Consider the following 24863-nt stretch of genomic DNA (forward strand, 5'->3'; position numbering starts at 1 on the left):
CTCTCTCTCTCTCTCTCTCTCTCTCTCTCTCTCTCTTCCCTCTCTGTCTCTCTCTCAAAAATAAACATTAAGGTTTTTTTGAAAAGAAATAAATATTTAAAAATATTTAAAAAAATGAAATCTAGTATCTACTTTCTGTTATCTATCCAAAATCTTTTCGGAATGCAGTAGAAAATAAATAAATGACATTATAAAAAACAGATAGATAAACCAAGCATTTGTATTTTTATAGATGTGGAGATCATGACAGCAGATGTTTAACTGTCACTAGATATCAAGAGTTAGAGCAACTCTCCTTGAGTCCATAGAAGAAGGTATCTGTTAGCAATTATGTGTACATTGTTTAAATCAGGGTGTATAGTTTTGTTTTCATGTTAGCTAATTGCTATGGTGAAAGTAAAATTCTCTGAAATATTTCTTAAATGTTTGGCCATTTTTACCTAAAATCATTACTTTTATAAACTGAGGAGTTCTGATTATTAATCTTTGTAAACATAACTTAACCTTTTTTTTAATGCAGTTTTCTTCTTCTTTTTTTTTTTTTTAAGTTTATTTATTTTGAGAGAGAGCAAGAGAGAAAACAAGGGGGGAAGGGGCAGAGAAGAGGAGAGACAGAATCCCAAGCAGGCTCTGCACCATCAGCCCAGAGCCTGATGCAGGGCTCAAACTCATGAACTGTGAGAGAGTGACCTGAGCTGAGATCAAGAGTCAGATGCTGAACAGGTGCCCCATGATTTGCCCTTTTAACTGGTCTGTTTGCACATTGCTTCCCCTTGTTGCCCAGAGCATATCAATCTTTAAATAGCACCTTTGTTGCAGGAAGATGGTCTTCCTCTGGTTTAGGTGATCTAGGCTTCAAAGGCTCCTTGGAGGCCAGGTTGCCAGGGATAGGAGGCAGACCTTCTCTATTCTTTCCCCACCACCTTCCTCCTTCTCTTTCCAGGGGAGTTCATGGCCAGCCTCGTGGCTATCCACAGGACAGAGATGGTGTTTCGGAAGGAAAGAGTCTCATAGATATAAACTCTTGGTTATTTGCAGATCTTTTTATTATTTTTCCTTATGTTGCTCTGCAAGAGTGGAACAGAGATGGTAGGGAGCCAAAGCCAAAGCACCCTAGTAGAATGCTGCTGCTCCCCCCCCACTCCTCCCGCTCTCATGCTCTGTCTTTCTCTCTGTATCAAAAATAAATAAAACTTTTTAAAAAATTAAAAAAGAATGATGCCACTAATTGGAGAAAGCACACAAAGTTAGACTGATGCTACATTTTCAACTATCAAATAATCTCTTTATACATTTTAATACTCAAACTCAGACATGTGCAGAACTTGCTGTGATATGCTAGATATCCTGTGATCCGCACATGCTCTTCTTCAGTGTCTTCCCACTCGGCTGTCCCCCTTTCCCTCTGGCCAACTGACACCTTCTTTCTTTCAAGGCTCAGTTCAGGCCTCCTGAAGCAGTACCCCTGCCCCCACCCCTCCTTACAGCTGGGGCATCCTGCGCAAACCTCTGTCCAAGCAAGTTTCAATCAGGATGCACTTCTCTGCCAACTTCTCAGCCTCCCACACTCGTCTGTGCCCCACAACTTGGGGTCTGGGACTATCATTTGTCTCTATCTTTAGTTAGCACAATGCCCGCATACTGGTGATACTCCTAGATAATTGCTAAAGGAACCTTCTTGACTTGTAATAAAGTAAAGAAAGAAAGAAAGTTTGTGTTGGCTTAAATGGAGATCATGTGTCTTGTTAGCATGTTGTTTTAATTTTATTTTAACTTTTCTAGGACGCAACTAAGTCTTGTATCTCTGTCCAACTCTTTAATTACAGGTTCTGGAGGGAGTAGGGGCTAATGATTTGATGTTGACTCAACTTTGAGCATGATAGCGGTAGTGGTTGGCTAGATGGTAATTTGTAAACTGGACAGCCATTTGAGATGCTATAACAGGAAGCTGACTGGACTCAATGAATATTGTTCCAAAAGGAGTACAGGTTTAGTCATTGTTCACTTGCATTTTTACTCAAGATTATGTTGTAATGATGACTGGAATTTTTACCTCATTCTAGTGAATTCATTTCTCTTACCTCCCAAGTAACTTTCTGTTGCCCTTTCTCAGGTAATGTCAGGGTAAATGTAGCATCCAAAATTATAATTACCTTTTACTGTGAATTATTTATTGCCTGTTACCTCTATCATTTGTACATTCCACATGGCTGGAAGACTGATGTCTATTGGGTTCACTGTAGCGCTGAACAGTATCTAGTGCATAGTAAGTACTTAAGACATATTTGGTGAATGTAGTATGAACCTTTGTAATATATGTAATTGAGGAGCCACTGGATTTTCAAAGAAGCTTCAAGATGAGTTTTTGCAGTTTTTCACAACCTTGAGGTAGAAGTCTTACTGATTTCGTACCCCTTTAAAAATTAAATGTCATATGTTATCACATTTCACAATTCCTGTAAGACGTGGAGGCCAAAAATACTGGCAGTTGAAGTACAGCTAAGAAAGAAAAACATGGCCTCCATTTGACATAGTAAAGGGAACTGAACTCAGAACGGGTCAGTTTGCAGTGAATAACTCATGGTTTTATGACTTATGTGCGTGATCTAAATGCGGTCTTGAGCTACCAGCAGTTAACCAATCCACAGTGCCTGGGCAAATTCATTTTTGGACAGATTGCTCTGACTACTAAATTGCTCTGATGTTAAAGAAGCTTTTGCTTGCCGCCACCTTCCCCCTTTTTTTTCTCAAGTAAATGCTATGGATGGGTAGAGGGGACATTTATAATGTGTGCTGAGGCACTGGGTGATATTGCATTACTATCCTAGGAATACTGAGGAGTGGTTATTTTTAGCTTTCACCTGAGCAAACATGACTCAATTTGTTGACCTGAATCCATCCAGCCCCTTCTTAAATATACACACTCTATTAATCCCTAGAACCACGCTAGTGACTAAGTAAGGCCTTCATTACATATACCTGTTAGATGATTGTGGCTTTTTAAAAGGTTGCAGATAATGTCCACACTTTCCATTTTGTTTTTTTACAGTAATATCCTTCATACTTTTTTAAAATTTAAAGATAGAAATGAAACTATTTTTAAATTTTAGATACTTTTATGATTCACGTAGTCACTATTTTGGCTCTAGCTAGTGAAAATACTTTCTACTAGCCATTAGCTTTTTTTAAAGTTTACTTTGATAGACTTTCTACATAAAGAAACATCTGGGAATTCACTTTTAACTGTTGTAGGAGGTTGTCCTAAGTTGTAAATATATTATTGGGGGAACATCAATGGTCCATGTTTGAATTTCAGAATGCCTTTTTCACTTTCTCAAACAATACAAATATTTTGCCTTTTTAAAAATAATTTTTAATGTTTTTATTTATTTTTGAGAGAGAGAGACACACAGAGCATTTGTGGGGGAGGATCAGAGAGAGATGGGGAGACACAGAATCCGAAGACAGCCTCCAGGCTCTGAGCTAGCTGTCAGCACAGAGCCTGACATGGGGCTTGAACCCATGAGCTGTGAGATCATGACCTGAGCTGAAGTTGGCCTCTTAACCGACTGAGCCATTGAGGCACCCCAGTATTTTGCCTTTGGAGCATTACTGGAAAAATTGAAAATGTTGAATTATCTTTAGGCATTTAAGTTATGCAAAAAGGTTGAATTATCTTTAGGCATTTAAGTTATGCAAAAAAGTTTGAGACTAGTCTCAAATTTTATTTATTTATTCAAGTGTAGAAAAATATTTGTGATTCTCCTAGTATAATTCAAGATGTACTTGAGGTTTCTCAAGTTCATTGCCATGAGATTTATGAAAATATTAGTATTCCTGGGATTTTTTTTCTTTATGCAAGATACACTAGACTAATGAAAGAATGAAAATAATTCAGGCCACTACAAAGGCAGGCGCTCGCTGTGTCCATTAAAAATGCAGTCTTTGTGCCCGTAAAGTGTTTAGCTTCTCTGTTATTAAGTTTGGAATGTGGTTTTGGAGCTTAGCTGAGGAACTCAGCTAGTTATTTTTCATTTTGGTCTGAGGAGAGAGAGACTTGTTTTTCAAAGGTGGGGGGGAGGAAAGAAATGAAAAAAGGTTAGGTTCATTTTAGAAGAATTGAAGTTTTAAAATGTAGTAACTATTTTCTGCACTAAATAGTCAGTTTGAGTATGTTAGCCAAAAATAGAAGTCATGACTTTTGTCTCCCTGTTTATTTCTCTAGCCACATTAAAAAGCATTCAGTTAAATGTGCCATTTAGTTTTTCTAATGTCAGAGGGTTGTTTGGCTGAGTCAAGATAACCAAAGTTTGATTGATTCATATTTGTAATAAACTAGATGTCTGATTTTAGGTGGGTTAGGTGTAAAATGTCTTTGTGATACAGCCTTGGGCTTTAAAGAAAACCTTCCCTTGCGTGGATTAGTGGGGATTCTGTGGCAAACTAAAAGACTTTCAGCTAGAGTTCAGTCGTCCTTTGTTTTCAGGAACGTTTTAGTAGACATTGTCCAACTCTCTGCTAACATAACATTTGACTACTCAAAATTTACCATTAGAGCAGATATTTAGGGATAGAAAAATACTTTTTCGAGTATTAGAAGCAGGACAAATATTAATAATGTACACTTTTGCCTCCTAAGTGACTTTCTTCTTGCTTTACATATCTTTCTAGTTGTTATCTGATCTCTGTTACAAAAGAAGTGATTTCTGGTCTTAAAGGGTCTGAAAACACAGTATGTCAATTATGATATGCACAGAATTAAACATTTAAACTTACATAATTCATACTGTTTTCCTTTCCCTGCTCATTTTATAAGTTTTATAAATATATTTAAAAAATATATTGAACTAGCAGGACCCACATAATGAAAACTGTGAAAATTTTCAAAGAAATATAAAAATGAACTCCACTTAATGGAGAAGCAATCATTGTTTTTGGATAGGAAAACTAAATGTTGGGAAAGGATGCCAATTCTGTTCACATTCATTTGTAGATTTAATGTAATTTCAGTCAAATCCCAGCAAAAGGATTAAAAGGATAAACTTGAATGGATTTTGGGAGGGGATTTACTCTACCGGATACTGATACAAACCATCATTTTATTGGATTCAAAACAATGTTGTATTGAGCCATGAAGTGACAGTCCAATACATGAAATAGAGCAGATAGAGAAAACATCCTAAGTCAACAAGAAAGGAGAATAATTTAAATATTCAGAAAAAAATAAAACTTAGAACCTCACTTCATCTTTTACATCAAAACAGATTTCATATGGACGAACTATTTAAATGTTCAAAAAAAAAGACTAAAAAATAACTAAAAATTAATAAAGGTGACTGTTCATTGAATTTGGATGTAAAGAAAGTCTAAGCACAAAAGCATGGCAAAAACATAAAGCAAAAGAGACATTCTACATAAAATCTGGAACTTCTCTAGATTTAAATATGCCATAAACAAATTTAGATATCAGATAGAAAAGTTAAGATAAATTACACGCAAAAAATATTAGGTAAATAATTATTTATAGACAACCTTTACAAGCTAGGCGGATTTTGAGTAGATTAAATTTGGTATATCATGTGACTGATTATTTTGCAAACACTGCTTGAAAAATCTTAATCATATAAAAATATAATAGCTAATTTTGTACTTTTCACATGTTCAAGCACTGTTCACTATACATACTTTTCATGTTAACTTGTTTAATGTATACAATGACTCACAGAAGTACATATTATTGTTATTGCTATTTAAGAGATGAAAAAACTAATACACAGATAGCTTTAGTAATTCACTCAAAACTTTCTTAGTGTGAGTTAGTGGTGACACAAGTAGGGATTAGGGGACCAGTATGGGACACCAGGTAGGTTGGCCTGGAGCTGGTGGTACCACTGAACTACTCTGCTTCTTTAAGGTGAATAAAAAGAAAAAGCTACAAGCCTAAGTATAGTGTGATCCTATTTTATAGAAATATATGTTAATATGTATGTATTTTAAAGTTATATAATCCATTTGTAATTTTTTATCTAATTACACACTCATAGAAAAGACAGTATTTTGATATTTTTCCAACAGTGGTTACTTCCCTCTAGTGGGATTTTGGGTAAATGTTGTTTTGAACTTTAAAATCTCTGTATTTTGCAGATTTTCTTTTATAATCATATAACAGTTTTACAATCGCAAAACCGTGTTTTTTAATGTTATGTAGTTGAAATGTGATGTCTCTTTTGAAATGCACAGGTCAAAAGCATGACTTTTGTATATCTCTGAAGTAGCAGTTAGTGTTTCAGTTTCCACCTCTGAGAAGTACCATACTGAGGGCCTGAGGTCAGGTAGTTCTTTCTCTCAATCAAAAGCAGTGTTAGAACTAAGGAGAGTCTTAGAAACTAACCATCTTGTTTCTCAGATGAGTGTCTTGAAACCACTAGATTTAACCAGTTTACCCAAGAAGAACTGACAGTAAGTTGTTCAACTGGGCTTCAGACGCAAATCTTCTGACTTCAGACACTGTGCTCTGTGAAGTCCCAGAGCCCTCCAAGCTCTGAACTGAAGCACAGTTGGGAACTGAAGCACAGTTGATTTTTGTGACATTTGTTTGGAGTAAGGAACCAAAGTGGTTACAAATATATTCTTTCAACAAAAATGATAGTGATTGAGGACAAAATGGGATGACTCTTAGAGATGCTTTGTGACACCTGTGGAGGTCACTAAAGGAACCTCGCCTGGATTTGGGGGATCCCTAGATACTACTGATCCCCATTATAGAAGGCGATGTGAGAGTTGGGGACAAATGTTAGCCAAAAAATGAGAACTTCAGTGGATGATTTTTCTAAAACAGAAAAACATTTTCTTTTTAGCTCCAGGGCCCACCACAGCTGTGTCCTACATGTCAGTGAAATGTGTGGATGTCCGTAAAAACCATCACAAGACAAAATGGTTAATGCCTTGGGGACCCAACCAATGCGACAAGATCCGAGACATTGAGGAAGCAATTCCAAGGGAAATTGAAGCCAATGACATTGTGTTTTCTGTCCACATTCCTCTTCCCTCCATGGAGATGAGTCCTTGGTTCCAGTTCATGCTGTTTATCCTGCAGCTGGACATTGCATTCAAGCTGAACAACCAAATCCGTAAGTGTTTTCTCTTCCCCTTTACTCCCTTGGACATTTCTCTCTCTGGGTTCTTTCAGAGTCAGTTCTAATAACAGTAGAATGAAAATATTAATGGCAGAAAATTACCAACTACTTACTATTTGCTAGACACTCTTCTGAATCTCCTACTAATCCATGTCATATTCCTAGCAATTTTGTGAGGGGGTCTTATTATTTCATTTTACAAATAGAAACCTTGGGCATCAGCGAGGTTGCTTAAGGTCAGAAAGTGAGAGAGGGGAAGGTCTGGGATTCAAACCCACGCAGCCTGGCTTCAAAGCCTCGCGCCAAACACCAAGCTTCCCCACCTTTCTAGCGTTAAGAAGGAGCTCATCCCAGCAGAGTGATTTGCGGATTTCCTGATGGTCCCATGTTGAGAAAAGCCATCATATCAGTAAAGATCCCTGTCAAAATGGGAATGCTAACCCATTTTCCCACCGTTTGTTTATTTGTTTGTTTTTAGCTTACTCAGTTGTGGTTCAGGATTTTGAGGGCATCGGACCTATAAACATTGCATGATCAGGAGATTATTGGATGATTTCTGGAAGACAGATCCATGTGTGGCACTTGAGAAACAGTATAAGGAAACATAGGTTAAGAAGGAAGAAAACACTTTTTTAAAAAAATGTTTTATTTATTTATTTATTTTTGAGAGAGAGAGAGCGAGAGAGAGAGAGAGAGAGAGAGAGAGCGCGAGAGAGAGCGAGAGAGAGTGCAAGTGAGTGAGGTGCAGAGAGGATCTGAGGCAGGGCTCAAAATTACAAAGCATGAGATCATGACGTGAGCCGGAGTCGGATGCTCAAGCAACTGAATTACCCAGGTGCCTCTTCTAAGAAGAAAACATTTTTTACTGACACAAGATCTGGGGTGAGGTGGAAAGAGGAAAAGGTGTGTTGGAGTCCTCTCTGTCTGAGGTATGTCCATGGATTAAAGCAGCACTATTTCCAATTCTAATTTTTCTGTATAGGCAATAATCTCAATATTTAATCATTCATTTCATTTTGTATGAGTTACCAGTATATGTGCTTGATTGACCTCTTATTGGGAACAAAAGGATATGCTAAAATGATTTTCCAGAATGGAGAGCCTCTTCTATCATTCAGTCTCTTACCCATTATTTCAAACTGTTGTGGAGTACCTACCACTAGGGATTGTGTTGATGGCTAGACATATGGATACAGATGAAGACACTGTACTTTAAGGGGCTTATAGTCAAGCGGCAATGATAAGCAAATAAACAATCATTCCAGTATGACGTGCTAGGTGCTGCAACCAAGGTGTGCACAGGAGGCTGTGGAAGTACAAAGAAAAGACTTTAGAACATGGAAAGGGAGACTGCCTTGCCACACACCTGCATGTGCATATGTGCCTGTGTGAGTGTGCCTGTGTGTGTGTGTGTGTGTAGAAGTGAACAAATAGATATTTAAAGTGAGTGTCAGAGTGAAAACCCGATGAGGAGTTGGAGGTGAGGGTGGGGACAAATGAAAGAACATTCAAGATAGAGGGAATGGCTGTTATGGAGCTCCAGAGTTGCACAACAGCCTGAAGCATTCAGTGGTGTATTTTGTATTTCACATGCCCACATTCTCTTGCCTATTGTCTTCTTCGTTGGTTGCATAACACATTTATTCATTCACTCCTTCAAACTTTATTATGCCCCAACCATATGTTGAACACTAAGTACTGAGGATACAAGAGTGAATAAAACATGTTCTTTTAAGGAGTTGGGAAAGACAGTGTTTGGGAAACAAAATTTGACTTACCAAAAAAAAAGATATGTGCTACAATGAGAGGAATATGCAATGTTGTGAAGCTGTGCCTTATAAGAAATATATATTTGGTCATTCAGATCACTAATATATACTTCTCATATATATTTGATCTTTATCCACAGTTCCTGGCTCACAGTTCCTACAACCCATGGAATTTCCTGAGTGATAAGAACAATGGGAGCATCCTTTGTTATAATATTTGGTGTATTAATCCATAACAAGCCCCTTTCCACTACAACTGGGCTTATATTAATGAGATGACTTTTGGAAAGCACCCAAGGGTGGGGGCTGGTTGCCAGGGAACCAAGTATAAATAGAGGGGTGCTGAAAGTGCCACTCTTGATTTTCAGGGAGGGGAGAGGAGCTGTAGGTCGTTTCAGTCACCAATAGCCAAAGATTTAATCAGTCGTGCCTGTGTAATGAGACCTCCATAAAAACCCCAAAGGAAAGGATTTCAGAAAGCTTCCAGGCTGGGAAACCAGAATACCTCCTATGCTACCCTGCTGGGCCCCAAGCTCTGTGAGGAAAGAAGAAATTTCTTTTTGTTTTTTTCTTTCCTCTCCTCTCCTCTCCTCTCCTCTCCTCTCCTCTCCTCTCCTCTCTTCTCCTCTCCTCTCCTCTCCTTTTTCTCTTCTCTTCTCTTCTCTTCTCTTCTCTTCTCTTCTCTTCGTACTTTAATGTTTGCTTATTTTTGAGAGGGATGGGGAGGAGCAAAGAAAGACAGAGACAGAAAAATCCAAAGTGAGCTGTGTTCTGGGGCTTGAACTCATGAACCATGAGATCATGACTTAAGCCGAAGTAGGACAGTCAACCAACTGAGACACCCAGGCACTCCAAGAAGGAATTTCACTAGGGACCTTGCCCCATGTAACTCTTATCTGGCTGTTGATTCATATCCTTTGTAATAAATTGGTAATCTAGTGAGTTAATGGGTTTTCTGAATTCTTTGGACTGCTCTAGCAGATTAAACCCAAGTAGGGTCTTACAAGAACCTCTAATTTTATAGCCAGTTGGTCAGAAATACAGGTAACACCCTGGTCTTGAGATTGGCATCTAAAGCAGAGGATACTGTAGGACTGAGCCCTTACCCTTGGATTAGAGGCCATCTCCAGTTAGATAGTGTCAGAATTGAGTTGTGTGGTAGGATACTCTGTTGGTATCAGAGAATTGTTGGATATGGGGATCCCCCCTCCCAACACACACACACACACACACCCTATTTGGTGATCAGAACCTAATATATATCTTAACAACTTCACAAATGAATTACTTCCCAGCAAATATTAATCCTAAATATTAAAAATGCCTTCAGTGGTGAGGCTTTAAGTAAAACATTTCTATGTAAATGAATTTGGATATCTGTTTTTCCCCCCTCTCAAGTATGTATTCTGCCTCCAAAATATATATTATCTTCATCTAGAAAAAAAGATTGTATTAAAGGGTCTCATCTTAAAATAAATTGTTAAATTTCTTGTAACGTGATGAGGGCTCATACCTAATAGGGGCACACTAAAAAATTAAGATCAGCAACTAACAGTTCCTTCAATCAGTGTATGAGCTAACTGACACCATAGAGCTATCAAGAAAACTGGGTCAAAAAATACTTTTTTGAGGCAGTAGCCATCGGTGAAAGCTGTTAACTTTATTTTTTTTTAATTTTTTAATGTTTTTTATTTATTTTTGAGACACCGAGAGAGACAGTGCGAGCAGGGGAGGGTCAGAGAGAGAGGGAGACACAGAATCTGAAGCAGGCTCCAGGCTCTGAGCTAGCTGTCAGCACAGAGCCCGTCGCGGGGCTCGAACCCACAAACCATGAGATCATGACCTGAACTGAAGCCAGACGCTTAACCAACTCAGCCACCCAGGCGCCCCAAGAGAGCTGTTAACTTTAATAGGAGAAGGTTACATGTTAGGTTTACGGGAATATTTTTCTTTAAATATATTCTCTATACCTTTGTTTATGGACAGTGGTTTGTCTGCTTATAGAGAGATTTTTAATTATAATAATATTCATAAGACGCTTGTAGGTCTATGTTTTCCTTTGATCTTCTGTTAACGCATGAGACTGCTGTCTACTTTTTATATTTTATCATTAGTTTGGATGCCTTTCTGGCAGCAAGAAGTAGGACAAGAGAAAAGGGATCAGGGATGTGGTAAATAAGATCCTATTATATGTGGATAACTTCCTGTTTATCAAAGATTCAGCTGTAACAGTATTACCTCAAATGTAAGGAGAAGTCAGGACCAATTCTGTTTTTTTCTTTAAACTTTCTTAGGCAGTCTGTGAAATGAGTTCCATATTTCAAATAATAAGAGATTTTACATATTTTATATGTAAAATTTTTATTTTATATATACATATACATATATACATATAAAATAAACCTACCTTTGAAGAATCTTTGAGCAGATTAAATAATCTAAGAATTATGTATTGTATTTTAATTTGAGAGAGAGAGAGGGGGGCAGAGGCAGAGAGAGAGAGAGAGAGAGAGAGAAAGAGAAAATCTTAAGCAGGCTCTACACTCAGCCTGAAACCTGACATGGGGTTCTAGTTCATGACCCTGGTATCATGACCTGAGTTGAAATCAAGAGTCAGACGTTCAACCAACTGAGCCACCCAGATGCCCCAAGAATTATATATTTTAAATGACTTTTAGTCATTTGGTATAAAATGTATATTCTTCTCAGACTTTTCTATTTAAGATGATACAGGTTTTAGCTAGAATTTGAGATCTTGACAAACCCTCAGAAACTGGAAAATATTAACTTAACTCTTTAAGAGATTGTCATTACTTAATCTGTTCTAAGATTTCATCAGATTGATTCCTTTGGGGGGGAAATGATGGCATTATAGGGAAATTTATAGTGACAAAAGTGGTTAGAGAATGTATATATTATATTTGATTATTGACAAAGAGGATAGTCCATGTATGTTATGTAAAAAAGGTAATCCATGTTTAAAAAATTAATTTTAAACAGAACCCCTACTTTTCACCTTTTAAACATAAACCTTTAAAAACCTACAGTTGCCCTTCAGTGATGTGTATAAAAAGTAGTAGTTAGTTCAGCTTTGAAGTGATGATAGTTTTAAAACAAGAGGCTGTAAGGGCTGGGAGGGGAGGCCCACTGAAGGGAATCTAGAGACCTATAGATGCCTGACCTTTCACTGAATACCAATGACAAATTCCTAGCGTACCTATCTGTCAAAAATCTGTGATTGAGTTGTTGCTAATTTTTTTCTTGAGCATTTAAAAGCCTTGAAATTAACCTGTTTGGGCACAAACACGGTGCTTCTGTAGAGTTGTAAGGGACACAGGACTTCAGTTTTTACTACATAGAGGAAATGGGAGTATGAGTACACAAGAGCATGTCAGAGAGAAGTCAGCTGAAACTTCTGGCATCTGGTTATATGGTTAATAGTTGTGAAAATTGAATGCTTTTATCTGTGTGATGGGCTTAGATTTTCCTGTGACACCAAATTCTGTTAATTGAAAACATCCTCTAAAGAATGGGTGTATCTCATTCTTTTTAAAGTACATTATCAGTCACTCATTTTATGTATTTGTGAAAGACAGGTTTGGATTGGCCAAGATGGTGCCCACTTGTAAAAAGGAATTTCACTCTACTGATTACAACTGCAAGTCACATACTTAGCATAACCTCAGACTCTCCATGGGGCTTCTTTTGAGGAACCTGGGTGCAGAGATCAAAGAAACTTTTTTTTTTTGACATGTCTCTACCCCGCTTTCAAATCTACAGGCTGTTGAAGTAGAAGCACTGAGGATTCATTGACACAGAGCCTCAAGATGGATTGATCTGTGTTGAGTAGTAAATCTAGAATTTTAACGGGCTTGAAAATTCCTTATGCTGAAGAAATAATGGTAAATCTTTGGGCTAGGAAACAGCCAGCATGTCTGTCTGTTCTGTTCTTAGGTAATGAAGTCAGTGTTTTGCCTTGAGCCCTGTGCTATACACTGAGCTCTAGTGTTAAGTCTTATTTGCTTGTTTCATTACTGCAAATGACTACGTGAAACGATGGAATTATTTCTGTAACTGACAAATGATTTTCCTTCTCTCAAACTGAAAACATTTCTGTAAAACATATTTTTAGTAAAAAAAAAAAAAAAGAATGATAATATTACCCAGTTTTCAAGTTTGATAGCCTAACTTTTTACAAAGTCATCGTACTCTTCCATTTGTACACCTATTATGGTATGTTAGGTAAACAACCACATGAAGACAATTAGAATAAAAGAACAATCTGTTGACCGTAAAAACAGTCATGTTATCCAGAATGATTAGGGGTGAATTTAAAAGAGGAAGATAGTTTGTGAACTTATTCTTGGCCATTAGCAAAAATCTAATGTTCTTCATCTTGGTCTTAAGTCTAGGTTTCCAGGTGCCTTGTGGGAACACTCCACAAAGAGAGCTTAATGGGGGAGAGGCTGGAGAACTACAGCTGCTAATGATGGAACCAGGCCATTGGTAAAATGGTATTCGTGTGGTTGGAGTTCCATGCTTTATCAGATAGTTTTTTTTGACAAACTATGTTGAAGCAACTACTGAGAAGAAATCTAATTCTACCCTCCCATTCCTTTCAAAGAGAGACCCTATTTGAATTATGACCATGTGACAGTCTCTGTTTTTAAGAAACATTTCTGATTGGACAGTTTTTATTACAGGCTGATGTCACCAATATTTTTTTCAGTTACCTTTTACATTTCTTTACCTTAATCAGAGTCAGTGAGAACAAAAATGACTTCAGATTTTTCCCTCTGCTCTCTCCCTGCTCATCACCAAAAAGGATACACTGAAAAAGCTCAAAATACATCAAAAAGGTCCAGCAAATATATCCAGGAGATTTAAATGTGGTGGGGCGTGAGAAGGTGAGTAAAAGATAGGAAGGTTGTCAATATTTGAGATGAGCTTATGTGGCCAGTTGGCTTTCTTCTTATGGAGTCCTGTGCCCCCAAGGCAAGAATCTAGAATTTTCTCGTATCAATCAATCTTACCTACTGACTTTGGATGGAAAGAAACTAAAATCACAGGAGAAGACTGTTACTTTGTTGATTAACCAGGTCAGTGGAGATTAGGAACATCATGTTTGTTTGCTTTCATTTATGGATTATCTTTCCCTTTGAGGGACTCTTCAGCCATACTTTGGAATTAACCATTGTGAACAAGTTTATGTTGGCAGGAACATGGGAAACTTTGACTTTGTTTTATTTGGGTGCGATTACTGGTAAGTTCATTACTTGGATAGCATCACTATAAAACTTTCTGGATCTCTATTATCTGGCTCAAGGGTTTTGTGTTATGTATACCCAAGAAAAGAAGTACAGCCTAGAAATAGAGTTGGGCTCTTCTAAAACCTTCCCATGATTTTTAAATTAATGTTTATAGTTTGGTATATGCACTCCCTCCTATTTTCTTCCAGTCATCCATTGGCTTATGGGTCAATTTAACATTGGAAAGTAGATTGTATCAGGTCGGTTTCTAGTCATAACAAATCTTACTTATCTATGGTTTGAATAATTGACAGTAATTATTATTAAACATCAACTGTGTGATTGCAGACTTTGAGCACTGCAAGGAACTATAAAATGCTGCTAGTCTAGTAATCTTCAACCAAGAAGTGTTATGGGTGGATTTCAAGGGCCAGGCAAGCCCCCTGGTATTCTATGAGAAATTCCAGTCATATTTATTATATCTATTTTTAGAGTAAGAGGTTTTGTGGCTTTTGTCAAGTTCTCAAATTGGGTACTTGACCCCAGAATGTTAAAGGACTAATCCCTTAACTTACTGGATGAGGAAAACTTACACCCTGAGTTGCTTGCCCATGGTAGCGTAGCTGGCTGAAGACAAAGCAGGATCTCCTACTTGTCCATCAACCATGTAGGTAGGTGGATGGTACGCAGCAACAAGTACACAACATATACAGGTCAGGGAGCCTGCTACCAAACAGCACCCAAATATTCTTGGACAGAAGTTGCACTGGTCTTTCTCACATGGTGCATTTTCTATTTTTCTCTTTTAAATTTCCCAATCTGTAGTTCAGCGAATGTAGTGCAGTCTAGAATCTGTTTATAGTACCACAGCTGCAGATCACCCACGTGTCTGATTTCCTGCTCTGAGTTTAGAATATAAACGAGGAGATTCTCTTTGCATCCATAACAAGTATATCCTGGTTACTAAAATAAATCCTGGTGACATCAGTAAAGAATGTGAACAGCAAAGCAGCTAGCAGCAATAGATTCTTTGATATCACCCCCACTATATACAAGGAGTTTTGGGTTTTTTTTTTAAATTTTTTTTTTTTTACCTCCTCTTCTGACTTTGGATATTCTTGTCAGTATTTAAATGCCAGTCAGTCATCACATAACCAATGTGAGGTTATTTTTCCCAGAATTATTATAATTCCCAGGTTATTTTCCTCAGTTTTGGTTAACTTAAGAAAATATGAAGAAAAATGACTTTCTAGATTATGCTTTTCAAAACAAAAATAAGTTAGATGGGGGAAGGAAAATCCTGTATTCAACAAAGCAGAATTCTACTTGCAAAAGTGCCAGGGACTCTACGCTTGAAAAAAAATTTTCCCTTTAATATCTACCTATTGTCTCCATGCTGATGCTAGACATGGTTCCAGTTCCTTTTTTGCTTTAGTAAATTAGTGCTAATAGTGTCAGTCAGAGAGGTAGTAGTAATTCTTTAAAGCAAGAGGAGGTTCTGATTTTTAAATTTTTCTGTTTGAGGTTATTTCATAAAATAATTGTCCAATGAATCTGTCTTTTCTGCCTTACCTGTTACACGTATTATGGTCAGCAAGTTCAGGCCTAACCTAACAAGCAAGGTTATATCTTCTTTACAGGTAAGATTTGGGGGAAGACTGAAAATATTGAAAATATTTAAAATTTAAACTTATTTTAATTTAAACATTTAAATTTAAATTTTAAAATACTTAAAATACTTAAATTCATCATCTAAAAACAAGTTGCTGTCACATAGTTGGAGTAGTCTCTTCAAGTATGGAGCAGCTTGTCACTGGTAGTAATCAAGCAAAAGCTGATTGGAGTGGAGAGAATCATGATAGTGACCATAACAATTTCTTACTTGACATATCTCCAAAGGCAAGGGAATCAAGAGCAAAAATGAACTATTGGGATCTCATGAAGATAAAAAGCTTTTGCACAGCAAAGGAAACAATAAAAAAACTAACAGGCAGCCGACGGAATGGGAAAAGATAGTTGCAAATGACATATGGGATAAAGGTCTAGTCTCCAAAATCTGTAAGGAACTCACCAAACTCTACACCCAAAAAATAAATAATCAGTGAAGAAATGGGCAGAAGACATGAATAGACACTTCTCCAAAGAGGACATCCCGATGGCCAACAAACACATGAAACGATGCTAAGTGTCACACATCATCAGGGAAATACAAATCAAAACGACACTGAGATACTACCTCACACTGGTCAGTGTGGCTATAGATGCTGGCGAGGGTGTGGAGAGACGGGCACCCTCCTACACTGTTGGTGGGGATGTAAACTGGTGCAGCCGCTCTGGAAAACAGTGTGGAGGTTCCTCAAAAAAGTTAACAATAGAACTCCCCTATGAGCCAGTAATAGCACTGCTAGGAATTTACCCAAGGGATACAGAAGTGCTGATGCAGTGGGGCTCATATACCCCAATGTTCATAGCAGCACTTTCAACAATAGCCAAATTATGGAAACAGACTAAATGTCCATCAGCTGACAGATGGATCAAGAAGATGTGGTTTATTTATATAATGGAATACTACATGGCAATGAGAAAGAATGAAATCTGGCCATTTGTAGCAAGGTGGATGGAACTTGAGGGTGTCATGCTAAGTGAAATAAGTCAGGCAGAGAAGGGCAGATTCCATATGTTTTCACTCATATGTGGATCATATGTGGAACAGGGAAACTTAACAGAAGACCATGGGGGAGGGGAAGGGAAAAAATAGCTAAGGAGAGGGAGGGAGGCAAACCATAAGAGACTCTTAAATACTGAGAAGAAACTGAGCGTTGATGGGGAAAAGGGGTGATGGGCATGAAGGTGGGCACTTGTTGGGATGAGCACTGGGTATAATATGGAAACCAACTTGACAATAAAGTATTTAAAAAATACTGAAAATATTTAAATTTAAATTTTATTTTTATTTAAATATTTAAATTTTAATTTTAAAATATTCAAGATATTTAAATCCAGCATCTTAAAATAAAGTTGCTGTCACATAGTTGGAGTTGTCTCTTCAGGTATGGAGCACCTTGTCACTGGTAGTAAGCAAAAGCTGTTTGGAGCAGAGAGAATCCTGATAATGATGATAGTTTGCACTGGGTAGTGCTGATGCTTGTCTTTGTGGCCAGCCATCTTCTTTGGCTTCATACCATTTTCTTGCAGAACTCACATATTTCCTCTCCCTCAGAGTGTGGGTTTCCACCACACCAGCTAAGTGGGCCGCTGGCCACAGGATTCACCCCCCAGCCACAGCTGATTGGATTAGGATGGGCCCTTGACCTTAGGAGAGCAATCAGATTCTCTCTTGTGCAACCCTGGGATTCAGTATTTCTGAAGTATTTGACTTTCACTGGCATCTAAATGAGAAGTCCTGAGGGCTCCCTGGGCAGCCATCATTCACCACATGCATGGAGAAGCACAAAAAGCTGGCCTGCAGAGTGGGAAGACCAGGTACAAAGAGACAAGAGGAGGTGAAGGTCTGTGGGGTATAATTACAATCGATTACAAGCGATCATTTTCTTCCTTGGTTCTAGTCCCACAGGTTTGATAGCTTTCTGCCCTCAGATTTCTTGAGATACCTTTGTCTCCTTCCAGCCCATTTCTTTTTCTTCTTAAAATTTTTTTACATGTTTATTTATTTTTGAGAGAGAGAGAGAGAGAGAGAGAGAGAGAGAGAGAGAGAGAGCGCGAGCGAGCTCATGAGCTGGGGAGGGGCAGAGAGAGAGAGAGAGAGAGAGAGGGGCAAACAATCCAAAGCAGGCTCCACACCCTGAGCTGTCAGCACAGAGCCCGATGCAGGGCTCGAGCCCACACACTGTGAGATCATGACCTGAGCCAAAGTCAGATGCTCAACTGACTGAGCCACGCAACCTCCTTCCAGCTGATTTCTGTCTATCTACTACAGATGAAATCCTGCTATCTGCAACCAAATCCTCTCTGATTAAGACAACTTTACTTTTATTCATCTGATCATATCAACAGGTCCTCCTCGAGGAGTGAGGAAATTAAAGATTTGTTCAGAATCTTAAAGCTGAGAAGTAGATGGGTTATAAGCAGAAGTGATCTCTGGAGTTCAGTGCCTTGACCTGCCCCCGTCTGTCTGTAGTGCTGTGGAGCGTCTCCCTGCTCTGAATAGGAAATTATCCAGATGACTCCTAAGTCCTATCTACTCCAACTCTCTTCTGCTGCGAGTCCATGACTCACTTAAGATTCTTTGGCTTTATAAAAATCTTATGAGTATCCCTTCAGCCTTATAAACAGGTGACTTCACAGACCCTCGAGTATGAGCCATTTTTGAAGATGACCCTTTGTTAGTGGGTGAGTTTAGTGTTGACACGAGTGAGTTTTCTAGTATTTTGTTATGTGTTTACCTTGTGTTCATTTCTAGTCCTTGGGTAGGCAGACAGGGTTGGTGTACTGGAAGTATATTTTTAGTCTGACATTAAAAAATGTATCATAGACACCAACACAGGAAGCAGTTTTTAGGTGAGTCAGTGTATAAATAACCTCAAAGAGTTTTCATAAAGGGAAGGTAGACCTTTTAATTCAACAGTCCGGCTTCTGAGTCCTTCTTCCCAACTTCCTTCATTCATTCAGTGGTCATTTATTGGGCTTCTACTATGTGCTGGCAGTTTTTGTACTTAGGATTTAAGATACATGTGTTTCAGAAAACCTCATGGCCCTTCTTGTTATCCTGCAAGACTGAATTTTGAGGGCGGGGACCATATCTTGTTCATCTCCATACTTAGCATAGCCCCAGGCTGTCTAAATACTCAAGATGTACTCAAAATAATTAATTAGGAGCTCCCAGTCTAGTCCAGAGAAAAAGAAATGAAAAATTACATCAATGTGTTCAGTGCTAAGTGCCTGGAGTATTCCATAAACAAAGAAGGGGAAATGATAAACTTAACTGAGAAGGTAATTTTTTAACTGAGCCCTGAAGGGTGGAATCTTCAAGGATGTGTTGAAATTTGTGACTAATATGTCGTGGCAAAGAAACAGTTCAAAAGTAGCTGAATTTTGTTCTGGGAAACCAGAGTGTTTGGGCTAAATTCTTGACCTGACGCTTATAAATTTTGTGACACTTTGATAAGTTAATGAACTTCCTTGTACTCCAATTTCCTCATCTATAAAATAGAGGTATGTAATTGTAGTGCCACCCTTGTAAGATTGTTTTAAGGATGAAGGTAGAATAATACGTACATAGTTTATACATAGTAAGTACATGGTAAATGCTCAGTAAAGGTGAGTTACTATTATTCTTGGACTCAAGCAGAAAGGAGTGTGAGTTCTGGAGAGAACGTAGAAGTCCAGAAAGGAGGACAGCAGGGCCAAGTATGCAACCCAAGGACCTGAGCGGTTGCTGGCCTTTCATTACTTTAGGACAGTGGTTCTTAACTTTGGATCAAGGACCTTGACCTTCTGATCCTGGGTCAGACATTCAGACATTTTGTATTCATGTTTCAACTGAACCCCCAGAGGTTTTCGATGAATCTCTAGGTGAGAGCTCCAACTTCATGATATTGGTGGACCCCATGAGTTTCAAATTACATGTTGATCAGCACTTAAGCAATCGGAGAACACCCTAAAACAGGTGTGGGAAATGTTAGGCGAATATGCCCACAAGACATGGTTTAATTACATTTGTGTTAACATATAAATTAACATGTTTTGGGATAGGATAATAATTTAAGAAGAGAGTAGAAGTATCTGGGACACACCCTCTCATATCTCTGCACACTGAAACTGTGGAAGTGAAGTGACTTTTCCAGGGTCACCTCGTTTGCAGGTGAGGAAGCCAGGACCCAAGATCCCTATTTTCCCACTGCGAAATGCTGTGAAAAAACATGTATGTGAGGGACAGAGAGCCCATTTGTTAGGCTGCAGATGAATTTCATATTGGAGAGAAAAGATAAGCTCCTAAAAGACTGAGGGGCAGTTGGTGAGTTGCATTGATGGCCAGGCAAAGAAATTTGGAGTTTGATCCTTAAGAAAAGAAATTGAAAATCACGTTATCTAGTGCTGAAATAAAATGTGGAATTCACAATTTGAGATTTGTAGCTTGTTCTTTGTATTATGCAGCAGCTGGAAATCGCATTTTTTTTTTCCTTCCATTTGGACTTCTCGCACGGTGGTATTCCCGACGGGAGGGCATCTGTGAACTTTTTAATGGGAGAAGTCGTAAAGCTGGGCTAGGGCTGCTCGCTCAAGGCTGCCTTCGGAGGCAGGTAAAATCTGACTCCCCTTTTGCTTTTCAGCTACAGACACAGCCATCCCTGGCACCACCAGCTGAGTGACTCGGAATCTAGGGGTTGCCAGTAATTGTGGGTTTAAGTCACAGAGGAAAAAGATAAGAGAAGAGCAAGGCTGGTTTTTCCACAATTAAATGTTGCCTCTCGGGCTTCTCTGACGGCAGGAATCCGAGAGGTCAGGAACCACCAGCCATATTATTTTTCTCCCTGGCTGCCTGCCTTCATTTGTATCCCCTCCTCATTCATGGGAACGAAGAAAAGGTGGGCTGGAAATAAAAAGCTTGTTCTAGCCTACTTTTTCCTTTACGAAACTTGTCAGAAACAAAGCTTTCCCGTGAAACAGACGGAATCCCTTCTGGTAGCTGGCTTGTCCTGCTGGCAGCAAAAAGATATTTTGGGGGAGAGTGGGGGAGAAAAACATTGTTGAAATGTACTATTGTCCTTTTATAGTTATGACGGTGTTTTTCTTAAGTACTGCGGTGTATGCCGGTATTTTTGTATTTGCTACTGTTTAACTCTTACATTCCTCAGAGTTTTTATCCCTTGTTACTGTAACACCATTACAAGTGGCCTGAGGGCAGGGATTGTATTATTGTTCTTTGTTTTTGCCACAATGCCACAAGTGCAGAATGCAGTTCAGCAGCTGGTGGTGTGTTAGATTTCTACATTCACGAAATGTTAGAATGAGACGGACCTTAGTTTGATCCAACTTCAGTAATTAATGAAAGAATACAATGCAAAAAATACTCAAATTGTACAACCAGTAAGTGGCTTTACCTAGACCAAGAAACAGGTGTCCTCACTCACCTGATCTGTGACATGATGGCAAACGACTTGAGCTGTGGAGTCAGGCACACCTAAGTTCATAGTGTGCCTCCCGTGCTAGCAGTGTGATCGTCGGCCTCAGTTTCCTCATGTTGAGAAGGCAGATGATCATCTGTATCAGGCTGGCACGTATGTGCCTGAAAATGTTTACACATCTGAATATGTCTGCATGTAGTAGGCACTCAAAAATAGGAGCTTTTGAAAATCCTTATTTCTTTTAAAACTGCAATACCTTCTTTATACAAAAACTCCCATTTCTATGATCCCGTCAATATCAGAAACTATAGCCCAGTTGCTCTTGTTGAGAACTTAGGAGAGAGCAGGTTAATAGGGCTCCTAGGTGCATCCTGGAATGGACTAGAAATTGCCCACCACCCCCACAGGAAATAAGGGTCGCCCCTCAGTGCAAAGGGCTTTGGTGGTTTGTTCAGCAGTTAGTAAAGGTGTGCCCACCATTTGGAGCCAAGAGCCTAGAGATTGGGGGAGTGAGGGAACAAGTCAGCAGGCCCTGCTTGCCTCAGAGGTGATAGGAACATAAATGAGTGTAAGTGATGTGACGGGAGACAGGGAGGCCAGGGGCTCAGGGAGGCCAGACTTTGTGTTCAGGGGCAAGCTTGTAGAGGCAAAGGGGGTGCCACCAATACCTGAAAGGCAAGAGAAATTATTTCAAAGGAGAGACTGAGGGGGATGGCAGGAGGGAAAGAGAAGAAAAAGGAGCATGTTAGGGCAGGCGCCTTATACTGAGGGAGGGGCAGTGGAGGTCTTCTGGGGCTCAACCAAGGATGGGTTTTGATTTTGCTTCCTTCTTTCTCTCTCCCTCTCACGGACACATCACTTTCTCCCATCTCTTTGTGCTGTTAGGACTCTGTCCATCTCCTGGAAGGCTGGGTGGTTGCCCAATATCGTCCCGTTGCTGTTTGGAGCTCTGGTCTGGGGAAGGCCCTTGCTGATTGATCAAGGGTAGGACCTCATCTGCAAATAGAGCCCCAAATCCTGAATTCCCCACACAAATCCTCTGTGTGAAGAACACTGGCCTGAATCCAGCAATAACACAGCTGTTGAAACAGCTTAGTCACCAGGGCGATGGAGGCAGTGTGGCACGGGAATGCTGGGGTACAGTGCTCCGACACCTAGCTGGCTGGCAGTGCCTCTGAGAGCCAGCGCTGCAGAGAATCTGCTTCCCGCCCACAGGCATTCCCCTGTTTCTTTGAAGCTCAACCATAATCCCCTCCCTGGGGAGGCCAGAATGAGAGGAGAAACGAAAACATTTTACGACCCAGAAGAGGAAAAGGAACGGCCACTCCTTTAAGACACCTGGTTTCTCGCTCTTAATGATCCTTGTTTATTTCCTGGATAACTTTTTTTTTTCTGCCCCAGGCTAGGGAGTATGATTTATATGTTGGGGGGTAGGGGATTGGGTGGGGGATGTGCTCACTTATCCAGAAAATGTAGCGACTTACTCAGCTTGTGGGTGTCCAGGTGATGCATGGAGAAGTTAAGAGGGCAAGTCTTGGCTCTTTTTCCTGATCTTGCTTGGATTCCTTTAGCAGCTTCTATTGCCAGGGCTCTTGTCTGAGGGACTCTGGGCAGACCTAGGCGAAATACTTAGCTGACTTCATCAGGATTTGGGGAGGACTAATAAACTGCCACCAAGTGACCCCATTCCTCTTCCAGCTCTTTGAAGAGCTGACCTTTGTGTTTTCTCTTTATCCTGGACTACTTCTGCCCTGTTTGTTTTGGAAGTTGTTAAGTTAAATTAGCCATCCCTTTCCTTTCCTGATTACTGTATGAGAATGCAGCTGTCAGTCTGTGAACTGCCATCATCTATTTTTAGATTCAGTGTGAATGAAGCTCTCTTCTCTAATTGCTTTCGGAGAGAAGGGGTGGGGGTGAGAGGAAGAGGCAGGTGGATTTCTCTAACCATCAAGTCAGCTATTCGGAATGCTCTGTGCTTTGACAGTGTCCTGGGGAGAAAGCAAAGAAGCCCACTGTGTGTTTTGCTCCCTTGGCTGTTAGGTTTGTTTTCTCTTGCATTTATGTTGATTATGGTCAAATGGGAAAGAGCTGTTGCCGTGTTTGCTTTCCAGTGTTTTAACACTTGCCAGCTTGAATGATTCTGATTTCTCAAGCTTTGTTAGGCAAAGATCTGTTCATTGTTGAATTCAGATTACTTGGAAAACAGGGAAGGTCCTTCTGGTGATAGTTTCTATGAGATTAGGTAATCTTAAATGTGCTGAGAACTGTGTCAGTGCAGTGGGTCTGAGTTTTCTCTAGATCTCTCTCTCTCTCTCTCTCTCTATGCTAATGTCCCCACCCCCTCACACAGCTGCCTGGCCTCTTTGCTTAAATATCTTTCTAAACAAAATGCCACAGCATTCAGAGCAAGCTTCTCTCCTTTATCATCAGACCCGTCCTGCTCACCAGCCTTGCCCATTCTCTCCACCCCCTTTCCCATTCTCTGCCATATTGAATTAGTTGATTTCTCAATTTCTCTGACTCCACGATATTGTTTATATTTCTGTGGCTTTTTATTCATGCAGCTCCCTCTGCCTGTAATTCTTTCTTGTCATGACCTAATGAACTCTTACTCACCCTGTACAGTTAAACATCACCTCATATGGAAGAGGTGATCCAGGAGATTATGTATTCTGTGCTATATTCTTTGAACCCCAAGCCAGTACTATTGACATCTTTGTACTGACTGTATACTTTATACTCTAATGTAGTACCAACCACATGTGATTATACTTATTTGTGTTTATACCTGCCTTCCCTACTCTACTGTGGATTAAGAGCAAACCTCACTTGTATGTCTTTTTTTTTTTTATCCCCCACTTTTGTGCATGGAAACTAGTAAGTACTTAAAAATATTTGGTGGAAGAAAAAATGAATTGGATGGAATGGTCCAGCTAGCATTAGGGGTTTCAGAGGAATATTGATTCCCTTTTGGCAGTACTAGATATTATGGGTTCTAGGTTCCTCATGAACTTTCCAACTTGGCAAAGGAGGCTTGAATAGTTTGCCAAAGAACTTGACATGTTGTACCTCAGTGAATGCTGTACAGTTTTTCTTCTCTGGAATCTCTTGCAAGTAATCCCATTTATTCTTTTATCCCTACAGACTTGGGATATAGACCTCAAAGGCCAACCCTTTTATTGCTTTGCTTAATCCTTAAACTCAGAGAACTCTTTGGTTTCTAGCCCCTGACGTTATATCTTGTTTCCTCCTTTGCCCCCACTAGCCCTCTCAAGCAGAATATTAGTGCAGCCCTGTATTATGATTTATACAGAGATGGGGAAAGGAGACAGTACCTTCCTCAGGATCACTTCCCTTAAAAGCTGTCCTTTCACCCTGGGGAACAGGTACATTGTTCCTTGATGGGACCATTGGGCCAAATTTAAAGAACATCTTTCTGTGTGGTTTGTGTGTGTGTGTGTGTGTGTGTGTGTGTGTGTGTGTGTGTGGTGTGTACATGTATGCATGCATGTGGAAGTAAGAAGAGGGCAGCAGGCATTGGGGAAAGAATGAATGCCACCAAAACAAAGCAAACTATAGACCACACAGGTGGGGTAGAGAAGTGATGGAGTAATAGAAGAAATT

The 24863-nt window shown here is 39.4% G+C and overlaps 1 protein-coding gene across 5 annotated transcripts in view; it reads left to right on the forward strand.

The window, feature by feature from the left end:
* Positions 1-24863, forward strand: part of WLS (Wnt ligand secretion mediator) — a 102798-nt gene that overhangs the window by 35478 nt on the left and 42457 nt on the right. For 3 of the 5 annotated variants that reach the window (XR_003911486.1, XR_003911487.1, XM_029945955.1), the window contains exon 2: positions 6858-7130. Coding sequence is in view for 1 of the 5 variants with exons in the window: in XM_029945955.1 (XP_029801815.1) it covers positions 6858-7130 (273 nt within the window). In the remaining 4 variants the exon portion in view is untranslated. Of the gene's footprint in view, positions 1-6857; positions 7131-24863 lie in introns of those variants that run through there. The other 2 variants (XM_029945956.1, XM_029945957.1) reach the window with 2 other exon arrangements.

Source organism: Suricata suricatta, chromosome 8 (assembly GCF_006229205.1).
Source record: "Suricata suricatta isolate VVHF042 chromosome 8, meerkat_22Aug2017_6uvM2_HiC, whole genome shotgun sequence".
Classification (NCBI taxonomy): Eukaryota; Metazoa; Chordata; class Mammalia; order Carnivora; family Herpestidae; genus Suricata; species Suricata suricatta.